At 44.0% G+C, this 21,129-nt stretch overlaps 2 protein-coding genes across 4 annotated transcripts in view; one reads left to right on the plus strand and one right to left on the minus strand.

The window, feature by feature from the left end:
* Cwc25 (CWC25 spliceosome associated protein homolog) overlaps nt 1-3,631 on the minus strand; it is a 73,348-nt gene extending 69,717 nt beyond the window's left edge. For 2 of the 3 annotated variants that reach the window (XM_045732103.2, XM_045732102.2), the window contains exon 1: nt 3,268-3,631. In XM_045732103.2, coding sequence (XP_045588059.2) covers nt 3,268-3,285 — 18 coding nt within the window. In that variant the 5' untranslated portion in view covers nt 3,286-3,631. The remainder of the gene's footprint in view (nt 1-3,267) is intronic. The other variant, XM_045732104.2, reaches the window with a different exon arrangement.
* A 4,108-nt stretch (nt 3,632-7,739) lies between these two features.
* LOC138351582 (microtubule-associated protein 1A-like) lies at nt 7,740-14,499 on the plus strand. Its single transcript, XM_069303380.1, has 2 exons — nt 7,740-8,775; nt 14,390-14,499. The coding sequence occupies exons 1-2, from the start codon at nt 7,740-7,742 to the stop codon at nt 14,497-14,499; spliced, it is 1,146 nt and encodes a 381-aa protein (XP_069159481.1).
* The last annotated feature ends 6,630 nt before the right edge of the window (nt 14,500-21,129 follow it).

Genomic DNA, 21,129 nt, shown 5'->3' on the forward strand with positions numbered 1-21,129 from the left:
GATCAGGGCGCTCGTTACCCAAATTGCTCGCCAATTTGCCCAATTGAGGCGCTCGTCACTCGAGGTTCTACTGTACTTCATTTTCGTTTTATGCTTAATAAATTAGATATTAAGCACAGGGTGTTTCAGGAAATACCATCTCCCTCATAATTTGCAAACTTGTCATATCGGTCCTAAAAAAGGATCCTCTGCCTATACTAGCCCTGTCAAAGGAAATTTTGATGAATTAATTACAAAATACTCTGAATTACCTTGCACAACCAGGATCAAATCAGAAACCAATATCTGGCAAGATCTCCTCAAGATCTTGTGCCATTGCTCTAGGTATTTTATGTTGTAGATAACTACTTTGAGTGGTAAACAAGCCTCTCCCAGCCTAGCTGAACACAAAGGTGGTACAGCAATAAAGTAATCTTGGAGAAGATGATTATATATATTAGGACTAGGAGGTGTACCCAGCTGCACCCACATCTATCTCCCCTTCCACACTTCTCCCCTCTCTTTTTTCCCTATCCCTCCTCTCGTCCTATCTCCCTTCCTTCTCCAACTTTCTCCCCTCCCCTCTTCTCTCACCCTACTCATTACCTCTTATCTTGCCCCACTACTCCACTCCCCTCCCCTCTCACTCCACTCCTTCACTCTCCGCTGTCTATCTCAATTTCCTCCCCTCTCTCCTTCCCTCTCCAAACCATCCCCCCCCCCCTTGACCCAGTCTCTACAGGCTTATCTCTGTTTCTGTGTCTTTTCATTGTCTCTATCTCTCCCTCTCCAATAAAAATACAGTAGTAGCTCCAACAACATAGTGGAACCTCAGTTTTCAAATGCCCCCCTTTTCGAATTTTTCAGTTCTTGAGCTCAATTTCTTCTAAAAATTTGACTCGGTATTCGAGGTTTGCCTCAGTGCTCGAGTTTGTTGGTGCACGTATGGGCCGACCGAGCACGTGGCGTGCTTCAGCTTACCAATGTCTCCCACCTAGTGACAACCACACTTGAATTCTTTGTAAAAAATCATTGTTTTTGTGCTTTTTTTGGTTTATGAACATAAAAGTTCTTATTGCCACGCCATGGATTCTAAGAAAGTCAGTGGTAAAGTTCAACCTAAGAAAATAGTTGTGAGGATGACGATAGAGGAAAAACAAGAGAGCATTCATAGTGAGTAAATGTGATGTCTCACTACAGACAAGTGTTAAAACGTAGGGGAAACAAGTGTCTATAGACAGATTCTTTGTAAGGCAAGCAAGCAGTGAGCCACAACCAGGTCCTAGTAGTATGCCTGCAAAAGTCTTCAATAAAGGCAAGATATACATGTACATACTGTAGAACAAAATATTAATAGTAGTATGTACATAAAATGTACTTTTAAGTTAATATTTTTGCGGGTTTGGAACGGATTAATTCAATTTACATTATTTCTTATGGGAAAATTCGTTTCGGGTTTTGAATTTTCGGTTTTCGAACCATCTTTGGGAACAGATGAAATTAGAAAACGGAGGTACCACTGTACTAGTATTACGTATGTTAGTATTAAATGTGTAATATGTTAGTATTAAACCTCGCCCCACTGTGGAATTATGTGAAGCTTTATATACCTATAGAATATAGTTCATTACCAAATACAGGTACTATATTCAATATACAGTCCCCTGATGAAGATACTGTAAATTAATAAACAATGAATAAATTTACCTGAATAAACAGTGGGAGTTAGAATGTGATGATGGCACACTATTCCCTCTTGAATTCTGGCAACACTGAAAAGCCTATGTTTGTCCTGTACCCAAGACCATTCAACCCCTTGCAAAGTTGGATAAGGCTGACCTGCAACCTTGGATGGACAGACAGGCATTCTTACAGATACAGATGGTTGGAAATCTGGCTATCTGGATGTAAACAAGATGTAGTCCTGAATGCAAATGCATCGGACTGGCTTGATGTGACAAGTGAATTGCCACAGAATTCTGTAATGAGCCTGTGAGTTTTTTATATACAGTACATAAATGATACCAGTGATGTCTTATGCAGCATAATATAAAAATTAGCTGATGACATCAAACTAGGTGTCATCAGCTAACACCTGATGTACCATAGCTGAATAGGCAGCTATGCTACAACACCCTTAGTGCAACATAGACTGCACAACTTGATAATGGCCCAGGACAGACCGAAACATCATTTTCCCATTTTCTGACGAGTGGTTTGGTCATCATATCTTCAGCCACATTATTGTGACATCATCTGAATAGACTGCAAGATGACAAACATCTTGGTAGGTCTACAAGTAGTAGATAATGTTCAGTGCTGAAGTTAAAAAAAGTAGTGTTGCACATCGGAAAGATAAATGAATTTAAAGCAAATTATCAAACTATCAATAAAATATTAACCGAAGTAAACAATGATACCTTTGAGTGATAACAACTAATGAAGTAGGATTCAAAACTTGAGTTGGTGCTAAAATTATGATGTCATGCACCTCGTGCACACCATATAAACAACACAGTGGTATGCGAACAAGGGGACACAGGTGGAAACCAAGTACCCAAATGAGCCACAGGGGCGTTAGAAAGAACTTTTCCAGTGTCAGAGTAGTTAACAGATGGACTGCATTAGGCAGTGATGTGGTAGAGGCTGACTCCATACACAGTTTTAAATGTAGATATGATAGAGCCCAATAGGCCCAGGAATCTGTACACCAGTCGATTGACAGTTGAGAGGCAGAAGTCATCTCTCGTATCAGGAATGGTTGAGTGCCACAGGGCTAACAACATTGCAAATGACACATGACAGGGCTGATCTCATGGAAACTTAAAATACTGAACAATTTGGAGGATGTTGATCCAGACAATTTCTTTAAAAAGGTCAGATGCAACACAAACAAGGAGCAACGGTTTCAAGGTCAACAAGCCACAATGTAGAACTGAGAACAGGAGATGCTTTTTCACCCACAGGGTCATAAACCCATGGAACTGCCTACCCGCCAAAGACGTAAATGCCAAAACTCTGTTTAGTTTTAAAAACCAGCTTAAAAATTCAACAGGACAAACGGAGGGACCTTTGACAAACTGCCAGCTTCCTGTCCTTGTCAAGGCCATTCGAGTGTTAGTAGCCCCTCAGGTAAATTCAGACACTGCTGTGCTAATGACCTGAAGCTAAGCAAGCAATGTACAAAGTTTATAAGAATGGCAAAATAGAATGATGGGTTTTACTAGCAATCTTTTTAGTTTCCTCCATCTGTATTGCATACATATAAATAAGGGAAATAATCCTTACAAGATCTCCACCACCCATCCTGATGATCCGGTTAAAGGTTCTTCTTGTCCAACTATACCAAAGGATTACATGAAGGTAAACTGGACCGCTTCTTGTTCTTCACGACATTCTTGTTCTTGCCCGAGGGTTGTTCCTGGCACTGCACTCGTCCTCCTGGTACTGCACTCGTCCTCCTGGCACTGCACTCGTCCTCCTGGCACTGCACTCGTCCTCCTGGCACTGCACTCGTCCTCCTGGCACTGCACTCGTCCTCCTGGCACTGCACTCGTCCTCCTGGCACTGCACTCTTCCTAGCGGCACTGCACGAGCGATGAACTCAGGACCAACTGCCAGAACCTCGCGGTGCTACACCGAACGTAAACAAACTATCACGTTCGTGTTAAGAAATCCGCGATAATCTGTTTACTATTAAGGTACTTTTTTTTTTTAGCCTTTTAGATATTTATTATGAATAAATAATAAATAATAAATAAATGTTTATTTAGGTAAGGTACATACATACAAGAGATTTTACAAAGAATGATGGATTTATAGATAGGGCTAGTACATACAATGCCTAAAGCCACTATTACGCAAAGCGTTTCGGGCATGAAAAACTTAAATGACTAAATGACTTGTAACGTACATTTATGTCACGTTGTTGGGTAGATTAGATACACATTGTTTAGTGAGTTTTCATATTTATTTAGTAGTCTTGATTACAGTAGTCGGTTGGTAGCATTGTCTTAAACGTTCAGACGGAGCTTGGAGCAGAGCAGAGAGCTGAGTGAGGTCGGAGTCGCGGAACTCTATGTGGGAGAGCGTGGCGGCTCGATTGGGAATTGCGAGTGTCTGAACTCGGGGAGCGAGAGCGTAGTAGCTTGATGTGGTCGTAGTCTGCTGTCTGCTCTGTGTCGAAGCTGTAGCGTCTTGGGTCGATTAGAACTGCCTACGCCGAGTACTACATTCTTGACTGGAGATTTTACTGTTCGCTATTGGTTGTTGTTGTTTAAGATTCGCTACTCAGAACAATAAGTTCCAGTTCAATAAGTAACAATAAGTTACTTCTTCTCAAGGTCATGTTTTTTATTAATGGATTTAAGTATCCCCTTTGTAAGCCAAGGATTGTTTAACCTTTTAGTTGTGACTTGTTTCGTTAGCATAGGACAGTGGGTGTTAGAATGTTTGTACTGTAACTCTGCAACTATGTATGTACTGTTCCTAAATAAATTATTATTATTATTATTATTATTATTATTATTATCCTCAAGAAAGAGAAGATATACTGTGTGGTAAGTATATAACATAAGGATATGTAGCGAGTAGATTATCCCAATAATATACTCGCTCCAAATATAGTGTTAATATTCCTGTCAACCTTTGGAGATGAATGAGGTGAGGTGTTGCCCGAGCAATATAAGCAGCGGTGTAGCGAACATTGGCTAGTCTACTTTCAAGTGTGGTCTAGAGCAGACACTTGCGAGATACTGTACCAACGCTCAGTGCGCTCAACTCACACCAACGTATCACCTGTGTACTTCTGTATATTCGACCAAATATATATATAGTATCTTAGTGTCTGTGTTTATTTGTCACCATACTTTACGTAACCAAGAACCGTTACATTGGTGACCCCAGAGAGTTTCGACGATACCCAGCCACGATGGACTACAACATGGACTCTCACTGGACCTCCACTGCTGCTGCTTGCTGTGGACCGCAGCCACCTGTCATGGAACGTTGCCAACACCCTTGCCATAGCTATGATTTTCATCGCGATCGTCTCTGCATTTTCATCTACTACGACTTGCTGCTCCACGATCACTACTCACTCATCTGGCAGCTTCATCAGTAACTACATAATGTGGGATCTACAGCCTGCCCTGCCGACTCTCCGTCGCTGCCAGGGCACTGCTTGTTCTACAGGGGCGCCCACGAAAGCTGCTCTTTCGTCAGATTCATCTACACGTTCACTGCATTCTGATACTCTGCCGACTCAAGCCCTTTGCGCAGTACAGGACTTACAGCTTGCGTTTCCGACTCTTCGTCGCCTCCAGGACAATTCAGCTCTAGCAGTGATTCCCTCGTTGTCCTAACTACGTGCCTACATTACCTCCTAATGTCCTGGTGCCCGAGCCCATCCGCCCCGGATCTAAATGCTCCACCAGCGACCCAAGGACGCAACAATTATGCACATTCTTCTCTCCTGCTACACCGAGCTTGTCCACACACTGCCTACATCTTTTAGTACCAGACTACAATTTCCACAGTCAACAATGTAGTACTCGGCGTGTACAGTCCTAATTAATCAACCCAAGACGCTACAGCTTCGACACAGAGCAGACAGCAGACTACGACCGCATCGAGCCGCCACGCTCTCGCTCCCCGAGTTTAGACACTCACAATTCTCAATCGAGCCGCCACGCTCTCGCTCCCCGAGTTTAGACACTCACAATTCTCAATCGAGCCGCCACGCTCTCCCACATAGAGCTCCACGACTCCGGCCTCACTCAGCTCTCTGCTCTGCTCCAGGCTTCGTCTCAACGTCTGCGACACTGCTAAATCCAGAGACACATCCGCCGACTACGCAGTTCACTTTTCGACCACAGTTACCAGCAGCACCGCCACCTACGACAACGGACGATCCTGTACGACCTCTCACCCTACAACCCCAGTTACCAGCCGCACCACAACCTGATCCTACGACGACGGACGATCCTGTGCGACCTCCCACCCTACGACCCCAGTTAGATGACATCAGCGAAGAGGAGGAAGTTAACTTTGATGGTTATGTAACGCGAGCAGAGCGTACAATTCACCGACCAGCTAAGTTCCTTGATCAAGTATTTTTCCTTTCATCCCCTGGGAGGGGGAGTTCTGTAGCGAGTAGATTATCCCAATAATATACTCGCTCCAAATATAGTGTTAATATTCCTGTCAACCTTTGGAGATGAATGAGGTGAGGTGTTGCCCGAGCAATATAAGCAGCGGTGTAGCGAACATTGGCTAGTCTACTTTCAAGTGTGGTCTAGAGCAGACACTTGCGAGATACTGTACCAACGCTCAGTGCGCTCAACTCACACCAAAGTATCACCTGTGTACTTCTGTATATTCGACCAAATATATATATAGTATCTTAGTGTCTGTGTTTATTTGTCACCATACTTTACGTAACCAAGAACCGTTACAGATATGATATATGTTGAGTACATTAATCACATCAATAATGTACTCCCTGTGGCGTGCAGTGGTAACACATATTCGCCCGGTGTTTCACGAGCGCTTTGGCCTGGGTTCGTATCCTGGCCGAGGAGGATTGACTGGGCGCCAACCCTTAACTGTAGCCTCTGTTCACCCAGCAGTGAATGGGTACCTGGTTGTTAAACGATTTGGCGGGTCATATACCGAGAAAAGTTAGGATTAAGGGCCTGCCCAAAACGCTATGCGTGTTTGTGCCTTTATAAAAATGTAAGAACTTTTGTATATATGAAAAAAACAGCAAAATAAACAAAATAAAAAAGTATTTATGTTTAAGTTCTTCAAGAATATTTACTTAAAAATAAATTTTTAGGCAGTTTATTTTACATCAATATAGATTAACTACATAAAATATAATTTATTGATATTTTTTAATAAACACTTAAAATATGTAAAAACTCATATAAATATTGTATAAAAATATATGGTTTGCTGATTAACAAATTTAAAGAAAATAGTTGCTAGTATCCCCTTCGCTGAAACGTTTTTTTTTTTAGACATAAATTGAATAAATTTTTAGACTACATAAAAATTAACTACGACTAAATTAACTACATAAAATATAATTTATTGATTTTTTTTAATAAACACTTCAAATATTTAAAAACTCATATAAATATTGTATAAAAATATATGGTTTGCTGATTAACAAATTTAAAGAAAATAGTTGCTAGTATCCCCTTCGCTGAAACGTTTTTTTTAGACATAAATTGAATAAATTTTTAGATGCCCATTGATGGCAGCAAGGCATTATAATTCCCGATATCAGGAAGATGACGCTTGTCATAGCTTATCATCACTTATATGATGTCCCGTAGTCACTTATATGTAAGCACTGCAGATCATAGAGGAGGAAGACTTTCAGAAATAATTTTAATCTTACATAAGCATTGGATGAGTGTATAAAATTCTTGCATGTTGACTTTATTAAGGTGATGGCTAAAGTCTTTAGAGGTTTTGATAAGGGGAGGAAGAAGGGCGGGGAGTTTAAATTCTGGAAATTAAGGGTAGAGGCGTGTGAAAAATAGATTAGATTAGATTAAAAAATTTATTCAGGTAAAGTTACGTACATTGAAGATGAGTTACAAACATAATGTTGGATATAAAGATAAAGATAGTATATACAATACCTAAAGCCACTAATACGCACAGCGTTTCGGGCAAGGTGAGGGGGGGGGGAGAAAACCCTTAGACTAAAAGTTAATAGTAATTGAGCTTAAAGTATAATTACATTAATGAAGGAGGGAGTTGATATAAAGGATGAGGGTGTGGATATAAAGGATGAGGGTGTGGATATAAAGGATGAGGGTGTGGATATAAAGGATGAGGGTGTGGATATAAAGGATGAGGGTGTGGATATAAAGGATGAGGGTGTGGATATAAAGGATGAGGGTGTGGATATAAAGGATGAGGGTGTGGATATAAAGGATGAGGGAGTGGATATAAAGGATGAGGGTGTGGATATAAAGGATGAGGGTGTGGATATAAAGGATGAGGGTGTGGATATAAAGGATGAGGGTGTGGATATAAAGGATGAGGGTGTGGATATAAAGGATGAGGGTGTGGATATAAAGGATGAGGGTGTGGATATAAAGGATGAGGGTGTGGATATAAAGGATGAGGGTGTGGATATAAAGGATGAGGGTGTGGATATAAAGGATGAGGGTGTGGATATAAAGGATGAGGGTGTGGATATAAAGGATGAGGGTGTGGATATAAAGGATGAGGGTGTGGATATAAAGGATGAGGGTGTGGATATACAGGATGAGGGTGTGGATATACAGGATGAGGGTGTGGATATACAGGATGAGGGTGGGGATATAAAGGATGAGGGTGTGGATATACAGGATGAGGGTGTGGATATAAAGGATGAGGGTGTGGATATAAAGGATGAGGGTGTGGATAGAAAGGATGAGGGTGTGGATATAAAGGATGAGGGTGTGGATAGAAAGGATGATGATGTGGATATAAAGGATGATGATGTGGATATAAAGGACGAGGGTGTGGATAGAAAGGATGATGATGTGGATATAAAGGATGAGGGTGTGGATATAAAGGATGATGATGTGGATATAAAGGATGAGGGTGTGGATATAAAGGATGATGATGTGGATATAAAGGATGAGGGTGTGGATATAAAGGATGATGATGTGGATATAAAGGATGAGGGTGTGGATATAAAGGATGATGATGTGGATATAAAGGACGAGGGTGTGGATATAAAGGATGATGATGTGGATATACAGGATGAGGTGGAGAGCGAGGAGGTTGGTAAGTTCCGTGGCTTGCCCACCTTGGATTGGGCTTGGTGGTGGGGCAGTCTGGTGGGGGCTTGGTGGTGGGGCAGTCTGGTGGGGGCTTGGTGGTGGGGCAGTCTGGTGGGGGCTTGGTGGTGGAGCAGTCTGGTGGGGGCTTGGTGGTGGGGCAGTCTGGTGGTGGAGCAGTCTGGTGGGGGCTTGGTGGTGGGGCAGTCTGGTGGGGGCTTGGTGGTGGAGCAGTCTGGTGGTGGAGCAGTCTGGTGGGGGCTTGGTGGTGGAGCAGTCTGGTGGGGGCTTGGTGGTGGGGCAGTCTGGTGGGGGCTTGGTGGTGGAGCAGTCTGGTGGGGGCTTGGTGGTGGAGCAGTCTGGTGGGGGCTTGGTGGTGGGGCAGTCTGGTGGGGGCTTGGTGGTGGAGCAGTCTGGTGGGGGCTTGGTGGTGGAGCAGTCTGGTGGGGGCTTGGTGGTGGAGCAGTCTGGTGGGGGCTTGGTGGTGGAGCAGTCTGGTGGGGGCTTGGTGGTGGGGCAGTCTCGTGGGGGCTTGGTGGTGGAGCAGTCTGGTGGGGGCTTGGTGGTGGGGCAGTCTGGTGGGGGCTTGGTGGTGGAGCAGTCTGGTGGGGGCTTGGTGGTGGGGCAGTCTGGTGGGGGCTTGGTGGTGGAGCAGTCTGGTGGGGGCTTGGTGGTGGGGCAGTCTGGTGGTGGAGCAGTCTGGTGGGGGCTTGGTGGTGGGGCAGTCTGGTGGGGGCTTGGTGGTGGGGCAGTCTGGTGGGGGCTTGGTGGTGGGGCAGTCTGGTGGGGGCTTGGTGGTGGGGCAGTCTGGTGGGGGCTTGGTGGTGGAGCAGTCTGGTGGGGGCTTGGTGGTGGAGCAGTCTGGTGAGGGCTTGGTGGTGGGGCAGTCTGGTGGGGGCTTGGTGGTGGAGCAGTCTGGTGGGGGCTTGGTGGTGGGCAGTCTGGTGGGGGCTTGGTGGTGGAGCAGTCTGGTGGGGGCTTGGTGGTGGGGCAGTCTGGTGGTGGAGCAGTCTGGTGGGGGCTTGGTGGTGGGGCAGTCTGGTGGGGGCTTGGTGGTGGGGCAGTCTGGTGGGGGCTTGGTGGTGGGACGGTCTGGTGGGGGCTTGGTGGTGGGACGGTCTGGTGGGGGCTTGGTGGTGGGGCAGTCTGGTGGGGGCTTGGTGGTGGGGCAGTCTGGTGGGGGCTTGGTGGTGGGGCAGTCTGGTGGGGGCTTGGTGGTGGGGCAGTCTGGTGGGGGCTTGGTGGTGGGACGGTCTGGTGGGGGCTTGGTGGTGGGACGGTCTGGTGGGGGCTTGGTGGTGGAACGGTCTGGTGGGGGCTTGGTGGTGGGGCAGTCTAGTGGGGGCTTGGTGGTGGAACGGTCTAGTGGCGGCTTGGTGGTGGGACGGTCTGGTGGGGGCTTGGTGGTGGGACGGTCTGGTGGGGGGCTTGGTGGTGGAACGGTCTAGTGGCGGCTTGGTGGTGGGACGGTCTGGTGGGGGCTTGGTGGTGGAGCAGTCTGGTGGGGGCTTGGTGGTGGAACGGTCTAGTGGGGGCTTGGTGGTGGGACGGTCTAGTGGGGGCTTGGTGGTGGGACGGTCTAGTGGGGGCTTGGTGGTGGGGGAGTCTGGTGGGGGCTTGGAATCTCTCATACGGGGCTTCATGGGACATAGAGAGGCATCAGGACCTAGACTCATGAAGCGCCATGTATTTGAAATAAGAATATAAGCGCTTAAATTGCTGCCTGCATGCTGACCAAGACATTACTAGATCAAGAATCAGTTCACTTAAAGATATAATCAATGGAGCATTAAGCTAGACCAGAAGAACTTCCAGTAACAACAGGCGGAGTCACTATGCAATAAACATCAACAATACATTCGAGATCACAAATACAATTATTGAGCAAGTTGGCAATGAATACATGCAGACTCCGTTATGCGATCACCATGGTAATGATCGCATAACGCCAGGAGAATGGTAATGGTGTTCGCATAACGCCAGGAGAATGGTAATGGTGTTCGCATAACGCCAGGAGAATGGTAATGGTGTTCGCATAACGCCAGGAGAATGGTAATGGTGTTCGCATAACGCCAGGAGAATGGTAATGGTGTTCGCATAACGCCAGGAGAATGGTAATGGTGTTCGCATAACGCCAGGAGAATGGTAATGGTGTTCGCATAACGCCAGGAGAATGGTAATGGTGTTCGCATAACGCCAGGAGAATGGTAATGGTGTTCGCATAACGCCAGGAGAATGGTAATGGTGTTCGCATAACGCCAGGAGAATGGTAATGGTGTTCGCATAACGCCAGGAGACTTCAAGATAGTGACCAACGTTTGGGAGAACGGCACGGCGACGATTAAGGATAGCCTAGCGGCAGTAGGACCCAAGATAACATAAAGTGTATCCTCGTGGTGGTGAGGTGCAGGACAGCGGTCGGTACCCAGATGAGCCACAGAGACATTAGAAAGAATTTTTTCAGTGTCAGGATAGTTAACAAATGGAATGCATTAAGTAGTGTTGTGGTGGAGGCTGACTCCATACACAGTTTACAATGTAGATATGATAGAGCCCAATAGGTTCAGGAATCTGTATACCAGTTGATTGACAGTTGAGAGGCGGGACCGAAGAGCCAGAGCTCAACCCCCGCAAACACAACTAGGTGACAAGAGGACTGAAGCTCTAGAAAATTAGCTATGGCAAACAGATGATGTGTAGTGGGGAATGAAATGGAGAGGAAATAAAGTAAGGAAGAGGATGATCACGGAGGGAAGTCTCTGGAAAATGAATTATCCACTTATGATGGCAGTGTTGAACCCGGTGTGGTGGTAAATGTTGACACAAAAGCTAATGAGAAATGGATTACACAAACCAAAGTTAAAGATATACTTAACAATAGCGTTGGTGTTGTTGTTTTAGATTCAACTACTCGGAACAAAATGTTCCAAGTAGAACGGGCTATGGTGAGCCCGTAGTGGACATACCTGGCACACGAGCGGGGCAAGTAGCACGGGCTATGGTGAGCCCGTAGTGGACATACCTGGCACACGAGCGGGGCAAGTAGCACGGGCTATGGTGAGCCCGTAGTGGACATACCTGACACAGGAGCGGGGCAAGTAGCACGGGCTATGGTGAGCCGGTAGTGGACATACCTGACACAGGAGCGGGGCAAGTAGCACGGGCTATGGTGAGCCCGTAGTGGACATACCTGACACAGGAGCGGGGCAAGTAGCACGGGCTATGGTGAGCCCGTAGTGGACTTACCGGGCACAGGAGCGGGGCTGTACCTTGACAATACCGTTACCTATGATTGCAGCGGGGGTACAAGTTTTGAGCAAGATGAAGTTAAAATGTTGGTCTGTGTCCAAGAGTATGTTGCTTCTCAATGATTTATTAGACAGCGGCAACTTTAAATGACTGAAAACTCATCATGGAAGAAAATAGAGGGAATACATTACGCATCTACGATACGTCCATTCCATGGAATGTTGGTGTTAATTGTTTATTTGGAGAAACAATAAATTCTTGAATGACATCATACTTTGTAACTTTAGTACATAAGGATTTCATATGTGCTCTTATTATATACTTTAGCATGCAGTGTACATCTCTTTCCAACTTTTAAAGTGAGAGGATATATTCATTAGATTTATCTCATAAAACGTTAATCGCCTGAGCAACATGTATCTCTGAAAGTCTATCCCTAATACTCTGCAAGTTGCATTCCATTATCTCATTAAGCTCCTCACTTTTTGTTTCCAGTAGCTGAATCTTAAACAACATAAGCTACTCACAGTTATAGCCCCGCTCCTGTGCCAGCTAAGTCTACCACGGGCTCACCATAGCCCGTGCTACTTGGAACATTTTTGTTCCCAGTAGCTGAACCTTAAACAACAACAGTTGATTACTTTTGAGTGTCTTTGGCGCCACGTCTGTCATATTAAATGTATCCTTTACCTTTTATATGGAGAAATGTTAAGAGAACAAGGCTTTATTGCCCCTTTGGGCAACCAAAAAGTTATTATTTGTGTATCTAAATATGCACATGTATAGAGCTCCGGCTACTTGAAAATAAATATTTGATTTACTTTTCGAAAAACCTAAATATTTTATATAAAATATATATCATAATAATATTATTTTTTAAGCAATTAAGATTTAGCTTAATTTTACACTATATCATGATTATTAAATCAATTTTATACTTAGCTTATAATTAAAATACAGATTAAATATTTGTTTTCCTAATACATATTTTGTAATGTTTAAAAAAGTAGTACTTTAAGGTAAACTAAAGCATAATAATATATTTCAAAGAATTTTTGTAATTTTAGAAAATGAGAATTTAAGGTAGACTGAAATATGTTTGCAGGTTCAGCTACTCTAGTTTTGTTTAGTTTTCGTAACGTTTAGTGTGAGTATACTTTGTAAATATCAGATCTTTAGTAGAATACGCCTAACTCTATTTGCTCCAATGCCTGACCGAATACTTAGAGAGCTTTACAAATCTAGTTATTTGGACATTGATTTGGTGTGGTGTTTATGGCGGGCCGGAGACAGGTCCACCAGGCAGGCGCCTGTGACACAGACCTCAGAGTGGCTTAGTACTGACTTATTAAGACTTTAGAGGGTCCCAGTTTTGAGAAAGATAATTAAAGATACTTTAGCATGCATTGTACATTTCTAAAGTATACAAATTATTGCATATTTTTGCATAAGTATTACTTATTTTTGCAATTTAAATTTAGCTGTTGCATGTTTGGTCTTGCAACAGAATCCTGCGTGTCTACAGAATCGAGTTATTAGCTTTTGGACCCCGCTTTTCTAACAAAATTTCCTCTATTGTATACTACATATATTTCTCTATAGCACACACAGGGACCTGGTAGCCTGGTGGATAGCGCGCAGGACTAGTAATTCTGTTGTATACTACATATATTTCTCTATAGCACACACACACACACACAGGGACCTGGTAGCCTGGTGGATAGCGCGCAGGACTAGTAATTCTGTGGCACGGGTTCGATTCCCGCACCAGACAGAACAAATGGGCAAAGTTTCTTTCACTCTGAATGCCCCTGTTACCTAGCAGTAAATAGGTACCCGGGAGTTAGTCAGCTGTCACGGGCTGCTTCCTGGTGTGTGTGTGTGGTGAATGAAAAAAAAGTAGTTAGTAAACAGTTGATTGACAGATGAGAGGCGGGCCGAAAGAGCAAAGCTCAACCCCCGCAGATACAACTAGGTGAATACACAGGAAGCAGCCCGTAGCAGCTGTCTTACTCCTATGTTCCTATTTACTGCTAGGGTGAACAAGCCCAGCAGGTAAAAGAAACTGCGCATTTCTTTCTGCCTCGGCCGAGATTTTTTTTCTTGCAGGGATATGCGCAGGACTAAGGGCCTGCGCGGGCTGCGCGGGCCCTAAACCTCTGCATGGCTGGCCCACTAAGTGTTACTTGTTTCTTGTTTCTGTGTTACTTAGGTGGAGCATGAGTATTTATGCCTGGTATGTTCACTTCAATAAGATTATGCCCCATGTAAAGAGCAGTACCACCACCTCTCTCAATTGGTCGACAGTTGTGAATTGCCGAGTAGTTTCATATGTTAAAGAGTTGTGTTGGACCCTCTTTTAACCGTTTCAGTAAGTATATCAAAGGAGAATTTGTTATCAACTGTTTCAATTAGGGCACTAACATCGTCAAAGTGTTTGCTTAGAGATCTTACATTCAAGTCAATTACAGAAACATTGTGATTATGTGTTATACATTGTTTACAACATGTGCTGTATAATACAGCCAATTTTGATCAATAAAGTGATGATTGTCATGGATACTAGGTAAGAGGTTTAGTTCTGGGTCTATACTAGTTTGCATAAGAGAGCTGTTTGATGGTAAAAAAGGCCCAAAAAAGGCAATTATAAAAAAGATCTAGATATAAAAAAAATATAAAACTATACAAAACTGAGATAGATTGCTTTGAGGCACACTCAGGTACACTGAAAGTAATAATTTGCACTCGGAGACACAGGCAAAGCCAGGGGTACAATGGAGCAAGGGAGTATGGAGAGGCTAGGCAATCTAGGTAACAAAAAAAAACTAGGTTACCTAGCCTGCACTAGGTGACAAGGGAGTTAATTAAGATGAGGCAGTGATAGGGTTAATCAGGTGAGACAAACCACATTAAGTGAGGAATGTGTTGAGGTTATCCTCATTTGCTATTGTAAACATTTTACCTGTCTAGGAGTTTTCCTCACTTTATCATGCCAGCTTCAACGAAGCACTGATGGATCACACCTTGGTTATGACACCAGATTTGTCGTAGGGGGTGAGGAGTGCTTGTATTGTTCTGGTCAAGCACTCGTTGATGTAAATCCCTATTTTAGAGGATACAACTGCCTGAACAAGATCAGATTTTAGGGACTGGGTAGTTAGTTTGAGGCGAATTTTTCTTTGGGTTAGTCCTGCTGGATTCTTTTTGCGTACTCTATAAGCAGCAATTATGTCTGCTTTGTTGACCTCAACGTGCAGTTGGTCTTTTATGATAGCATGCACAATGTCAATACACTTCTCACCTTCACTTTCCACAGGGATGTCTGAAGATGACACAATAACAGAGTCCAGCAACTTTTGCTGGTCTTGTTCATCCTGGGAGATAGAATGTTGGGCGGTTAAGGTACTGATACATACATTTTGTTGAGAGCTTGTGTGTTTCCCTGCAGAGATTATATATTTATTTATTTATTTATTCATTTATTTATTTATTTATTTATATACAAGAAGGTACATTGGGAGTTAACAGAGAACATAGAAATTAAGTTGATTTTACATTCTTGTAAAGACACTAGCACGCATAGCGTTTCGGGCAAGTCCTTAAACTAACAGATAATTTTTAGATAACTCACAGTAAAATTGACAAAAAATATGTACAGATACTTTACAGCTTACTTTACAGGTACAGATAATTTTAAGTAGAATAATTACAGAAAAATTGTCAAAAAATGTTTACAGGTACATTGCTAGCAATTTTGACACAAAGCAGATCAGAATAATACACAATAATAACAGTACACAATAATTATGTTATTTGAACTTGTCATAACATTTGCGTTTTATTCTTGATTAGTATAAGTTCTTCACTGTCGCGGATAATAATTTATTGTGTTGTGTATGTTGAGGGACAGGCAGCCACAGTACACGTTTGGCTTATATCGAAGTCCCTCCCCCACACAAGACTTATATCGAAGTCCCTCCCCCACACAAGGCTTATATCGAAGTCCCTCCCCCACACAAGGCTTATATCGAAGTCCCTCCCCCACACAAGGCTTATATCGAAGTCCCTCCCCCACACAAGGCTTATATCGAAGTCCCTCCCCCACACAAGGCTTATATCGAAGTCCCTCCCCCACACAAGACTTATATCGAAGTCCCTCCCCCACACAAGGCTTATATCGAAGTCCCTCCCCCACACAAGGCTTATATCGAAGTCCCTCCCCCACACAAGACTTATATCGAAGTCCCTCCCCCACACAAGACTTATATCGAAGTCCCTCCCCCACACAAGGCTTATATCGAAGTCCCTCCCCCACACAAGGCTTATATCGAAGTCCCTCCCCCACACAAGGCTTATATCGAAGTCCCTCCCCCACACAAGGTCGAATTACTGACCCCGCCCAGGATACAACCTCACAACAAGCTGACTAACTCTTGAGTACCTACTTACTGCTAGGTGAACAGAAGCATTAGGTGATAGGAAACGTGTCATGCATGTTGACAATGTTGACAGTTGCTTTGGAGAGTTGGGACAACGGTGCTATTTTAGAAATTGCGTTACATAAGAAAACGTGTCATGTAAGAAAACGTAGTTCATATTGAGGAGTGACTAAAGAACACAAAATCCAAACCTGCGACCATAATACCAATATTTTTTTTTTTTTTTTGAGATATATACAAGAGTTGTTACATTCTTGTACAGCCACTAGTACGCGTAGCGTTTCGGGCAAGTCCTTAATCCTATGGTCCCTGGAATACGATCCCCTGCCGCGAAGAATCGTTTTTTCATCCAAGTACACATTTTACTGTTGCGTTAAACAGAGGCTACAGTTAAGGAATTGCGCCCAGTAAATCCTCCTCGGCCAGGATACGAACCCATGACACAGCGCTCGCGGAACGCCAGGCGAGTGTCTTACCACTACACCACGGAGACTGCTGACTGCTATTGTGATTTCTGTTAATAGTTTATAAATACTTTAAATTCCTCAGTTAAATGGTTACTGTAGCTCAGTTCTCGAACTGTAGGTAGTGCAAACAAGTGACCGTAACGTTTGTGAAAATGTAATGAGTGTGAGCTTCATGACAGACAAATTAACATTTGAGCTAATGAGGGCCACTATTTCTTGTGGCATCGACGGGTACAGGAAGCCAGAGGCTTGTCAGACCCCCCACGCCAGTGTTCCATAACATTATTTCAACCTGAATTTGTCTTGGGCTGATGTCTTTTTTGTCAAATTTCTTATATAATTTATTTTGTGTATACTTTTTTACAATGCATTTTTATACCTTCTTACAATGTAACCCGTTCTCGCACTTTCTTACAGTCAATATTACATACTAAACATACTAGTTTACCTTGAAAAGCTTCATAGAAAACACCGACCTTACCTAACCTTCTTAGTATGTTAAGATAAGCATCTTATTGCTTCGTAATTACAATTATTACTTAACTTATTATAGGTATAGATTAAGTAATAATTGTAATTTCGAAGCAATAAGATGCTTATCTTAACATACTAAGAAGGTTAGATAAGGTCGGTGTTTTCTATGAAGCTTTTCAAGGTAAACTAATATGTTAAGTATGTCACATATGCACGTATTTAATAAGTCAATATTGACTATACGAAAGTGCGAGAACGGGTTGTACAATGTACCTATATATATATATATATATATATATATATATATATATATATATATATATATATATATATATATATATATATATATATATATTTTGCTAGAAATTTCCTTCTTAAAATTATATGTTAGATCAAGGATCTGCCCGAAACGCTATGCGTGCTAGTGGCTGTACAAGAATGTCTCTGTACTCTCATAAACCCAATGTACCTTCTTGTATATAAATAAATATATTTTCTCCTTGAAACTTTTAAAATACAAAATAATTTTTTTATTTTTATGTATATATACAATAGTTGTTACATTCTTGCATAACCACTAGCACTTATAGCGTTTCGGGCAAGTCCTTAATGCTATGTTCCCCAGAATACGACCCGCCAAATCGTTTAACAACCAGGTACCCATTTTACTGTTGGGTAAACAGAGGCTACAGTTAAGGATTGACGCCCAGTGAATCCTCCCCGGCCAGGATACGAACCCAAGACAAAGCGCTCGCGTAACGCGAGGTGAGCGTCTTATCACTACAGCCAGCCCGTCCTCCAAACAGACCCAAAAGTGATTCCATCCACCCGCCAAACCCCAGCTGTTTATAAATGAAAAGCGGTTTTCACACGACTCACAACTGATTTCGTTCGAACACTTCCGGAATAAGTACTTCACTGACGAATTTTGTTCGAACCACAACACTGTAAATGCTTCACCCATGTATTATAAATACACATAATCACCAACAGAACCTAAACACCTGACCTAACTTAACTTATGGCTATGTATGCCCAATATGCTAATATATTATAATATTAATTTACATTTGAGAAAATTCCTGTTTTGAATGAACAGCATGTGAAAAATTACTGCGTCTGTGGGGTCGACCGCTGGATGTAATGAACTGGAGTCGAGGTTGACTACACCACGGGAACTGCACATTCAAAACAATGTGTGTACAAAGTACATAAGAGTAATGTGCAATTGTAGGCACATATGAGTTACACATACTAATGAAGCCTAAACAACTTAGAAGACATTGATCTAGACAACTTCTTCAAAAGGACAGATGTAACATAAAAAAAGGAGCAACGAATCAGGCTCAACAAGCCACAATGTGGGACTGAGAACAACAGATGCTTTCTCACAGGGTTATAAACCCATGGAACCGCCTACCCGTCGAAGCTGTAAATGACAAAACACTGCTGAATTTTAAAATCCAGCTTGAAACTTATCAGGACAAATAATTAATTCAATGAATTAAAGTGAAATGAGGGGACCTTTGACAAGCCGCCGGCTTCCTGTTCACGTCGAGGTCACTAGAGAAATAGTGGCCCTCAGGTAAATGTAGTTCGTGTTACTATGCCATATACGTAACACTCTTCCCACTGTCAAGCGCCATACAATGACATTTTTAAACATGAGAGACGGCCCTAGGTATCTTTTCTTAATATTATATGAGCATATGATTTGTTAATTGTTATTTTCTTCGGCAAATTCGGCAGGCTAGGCTACCCCATTGAATTTGCAAAAGCATTTTGCAAATTCAAGGGGGTAGCCTAGCCTGCTGAATTTCGAGCATGGCGTCCGGTTCTATCATTGTATTTGCTGGATTTGTTTGGCGTCCGTGAAGGAGTGCCCGGGCTGAGAAGGTCGGGTGTGGGCACTCGGGCAGGAGATTGCACTGACCTGCCAATCAACGTTTGACCTCTGAGGAGAAGCTGCAAGGCGGCTCGTTGCCCCAACGAACGTCATTGATACCAAGAGGTCATACGAGAACATACCAGAGGTCGCTCTACGAGCCATGAGGGGTTTTTTCGAGGCACTGTACCAGACTGAAGCACAGCATCTTAGACACCGAGAGACCCTGCGCTTTTTCAGAGTATGGTCAGGTGTACTGGCCATGCCTGTTATTATTGTAGTGACTTCAGTAACGCGGAACGTCCACGTGAAGCGACCGAGGTTAGCAAAATCAAGAGTGGAGTGACCACACTATAGCCGTAGGCAGGTACGACAGAACCGTCGGCAGCAACCATGTCCTGGTGTGGAGTGCGAGGTGGCTTGATCGCTGAAGGGGGCTTGTGCGTTGTGGTTCGAACAAAATTCGTCAGTGAAGCACTTGTTCCGGAAGTGTTCGAAAGAAATCAGTAGTGAGATCAGAAACTGAAGCACCCGTGTCAACCAGGTAACGGCGCGGGAGGTACAATCGACCATATATAAAAATGAATCATCCAAGGCGGCGGGTTTCTGGCCATTAACAGACCCCGCCGGAGCCGTTTCCCGAATAGGCCCACGGTTGGCGGCAGTTCCGGGCTCTGGCCCCAAACCTGTGATGGTTGTAGCAGTAGTCTGGGTTGGAGTCGGGCGTCACGGACGGGCTGCGGAACTTGCACTGGGAATGTTAGCAGCTCTGAACTAATACCAATGTTCGACGTTGGGCTGCTACTGCCTCCAGTGTCAGCAAAGATACATCGACACACACAGACTTTTCGTTACCATCGGCCATATTTAAAGTGGTGCATGTGGATATCGTCGGTTCATTTTCTCGATTCGGGGGATACTCGTACCTTCTCACGTGTGTTGACCGCTTCTCATGAGGCAGTTTCTATGGTGGAAATGACAGCTGAGTCGGTAGTTTGGGCTTTCCTTCATGGGTGAGTCTCCCGTTCTGGAGCCCCTGCAATGGTTGTCACATTGTCACGGACCAGGGTCGACAACCCATCTACCCGCCCTACCTACATAACCCTGGACGTTCTCTCTGCTAGCCGGGTGTTTCTGAGGGTTGACGCGTCGGCCGCTACAGCGGAAGGACATATGAGGGTCCCTTCCGGGTGCTGTCGAGAACTCTGAAATCCATTACCATCGACCGTCGGGGTGCTGAAGTGGTCGTCTCGATCGACTGGGTGAAAACAACACATTTCAACGCCACACCAGCAGAGGCGATACCAGCTGGTGCTGCTGTGGAGGAGGTCTGGTACCCACACCAACACACTGAATCCCCACCAGCAGCAGACCCTCTTCCTGAAGTTGCACCAACTGATTTCTTTCATCTACCGGTATCATCTCTAGATCCGGGCCTTCCAGCGCCTGCCGATGACTCCATGGACGACAACGATGGTGACGTCAACAACTACTCCCACGGGACGCACAGTGCACTGACCGGACCGATTCCTGGACTCTCTGATACCTCGTCGTCTGGAGAGGGAGGGAGTAGTAGTGTAGTGACTTCAGAACCCCTTACAACACGACGGAGATCAGGGAAAACGGCAGAGGAGCAAGAGAGAGGCAACCGACCAACGAGGGGACAACAAGCAGACAGCCACGAGACCAGACCCTCCTTGGGTTTGTTCAGCCTTAGAACATATCCGGCAACTTGACCCGTCTTGGATATTAGGATATAAAGGGCCCCAGGGTACAACAGGTAAAGGGGCCCTAGGGTACAACAGGTAAGGGGCCCTAGGGTACAACAGGTAAAGGAGACCTAGGGT

Source organism: Procambarus clarkii, chromosome 50, assembly GCF_040958095.1.
Source record: "Procambarus clarkii isolate CNS0578487 chromosome 50, FALCON_Pclarkii_2.0, whole genome shotgun sequence".
NCBI lineage: Eukaryota > Metazoa > Arthropoda > Malacostraca > Decapoda > Cambaridae > Procambarus > Procambarus clarkii.

Coding starts and splice junctions, on each gene's coding strand:
- LOC138351582 (XM_069303380.1), top strand. CDS start 7,740: ATGAAGGAGGGAGTTGATATAAAGGATGAGGGTGTGGATATAAAGGAT. Junction 8,776..14,389: donor GGTGGAGAGCGAGGAGGTTG/GTAAGTTCCGTG, acceptor TAACCGTTTCAG/TAAGTATATCAAAGGAGAAT.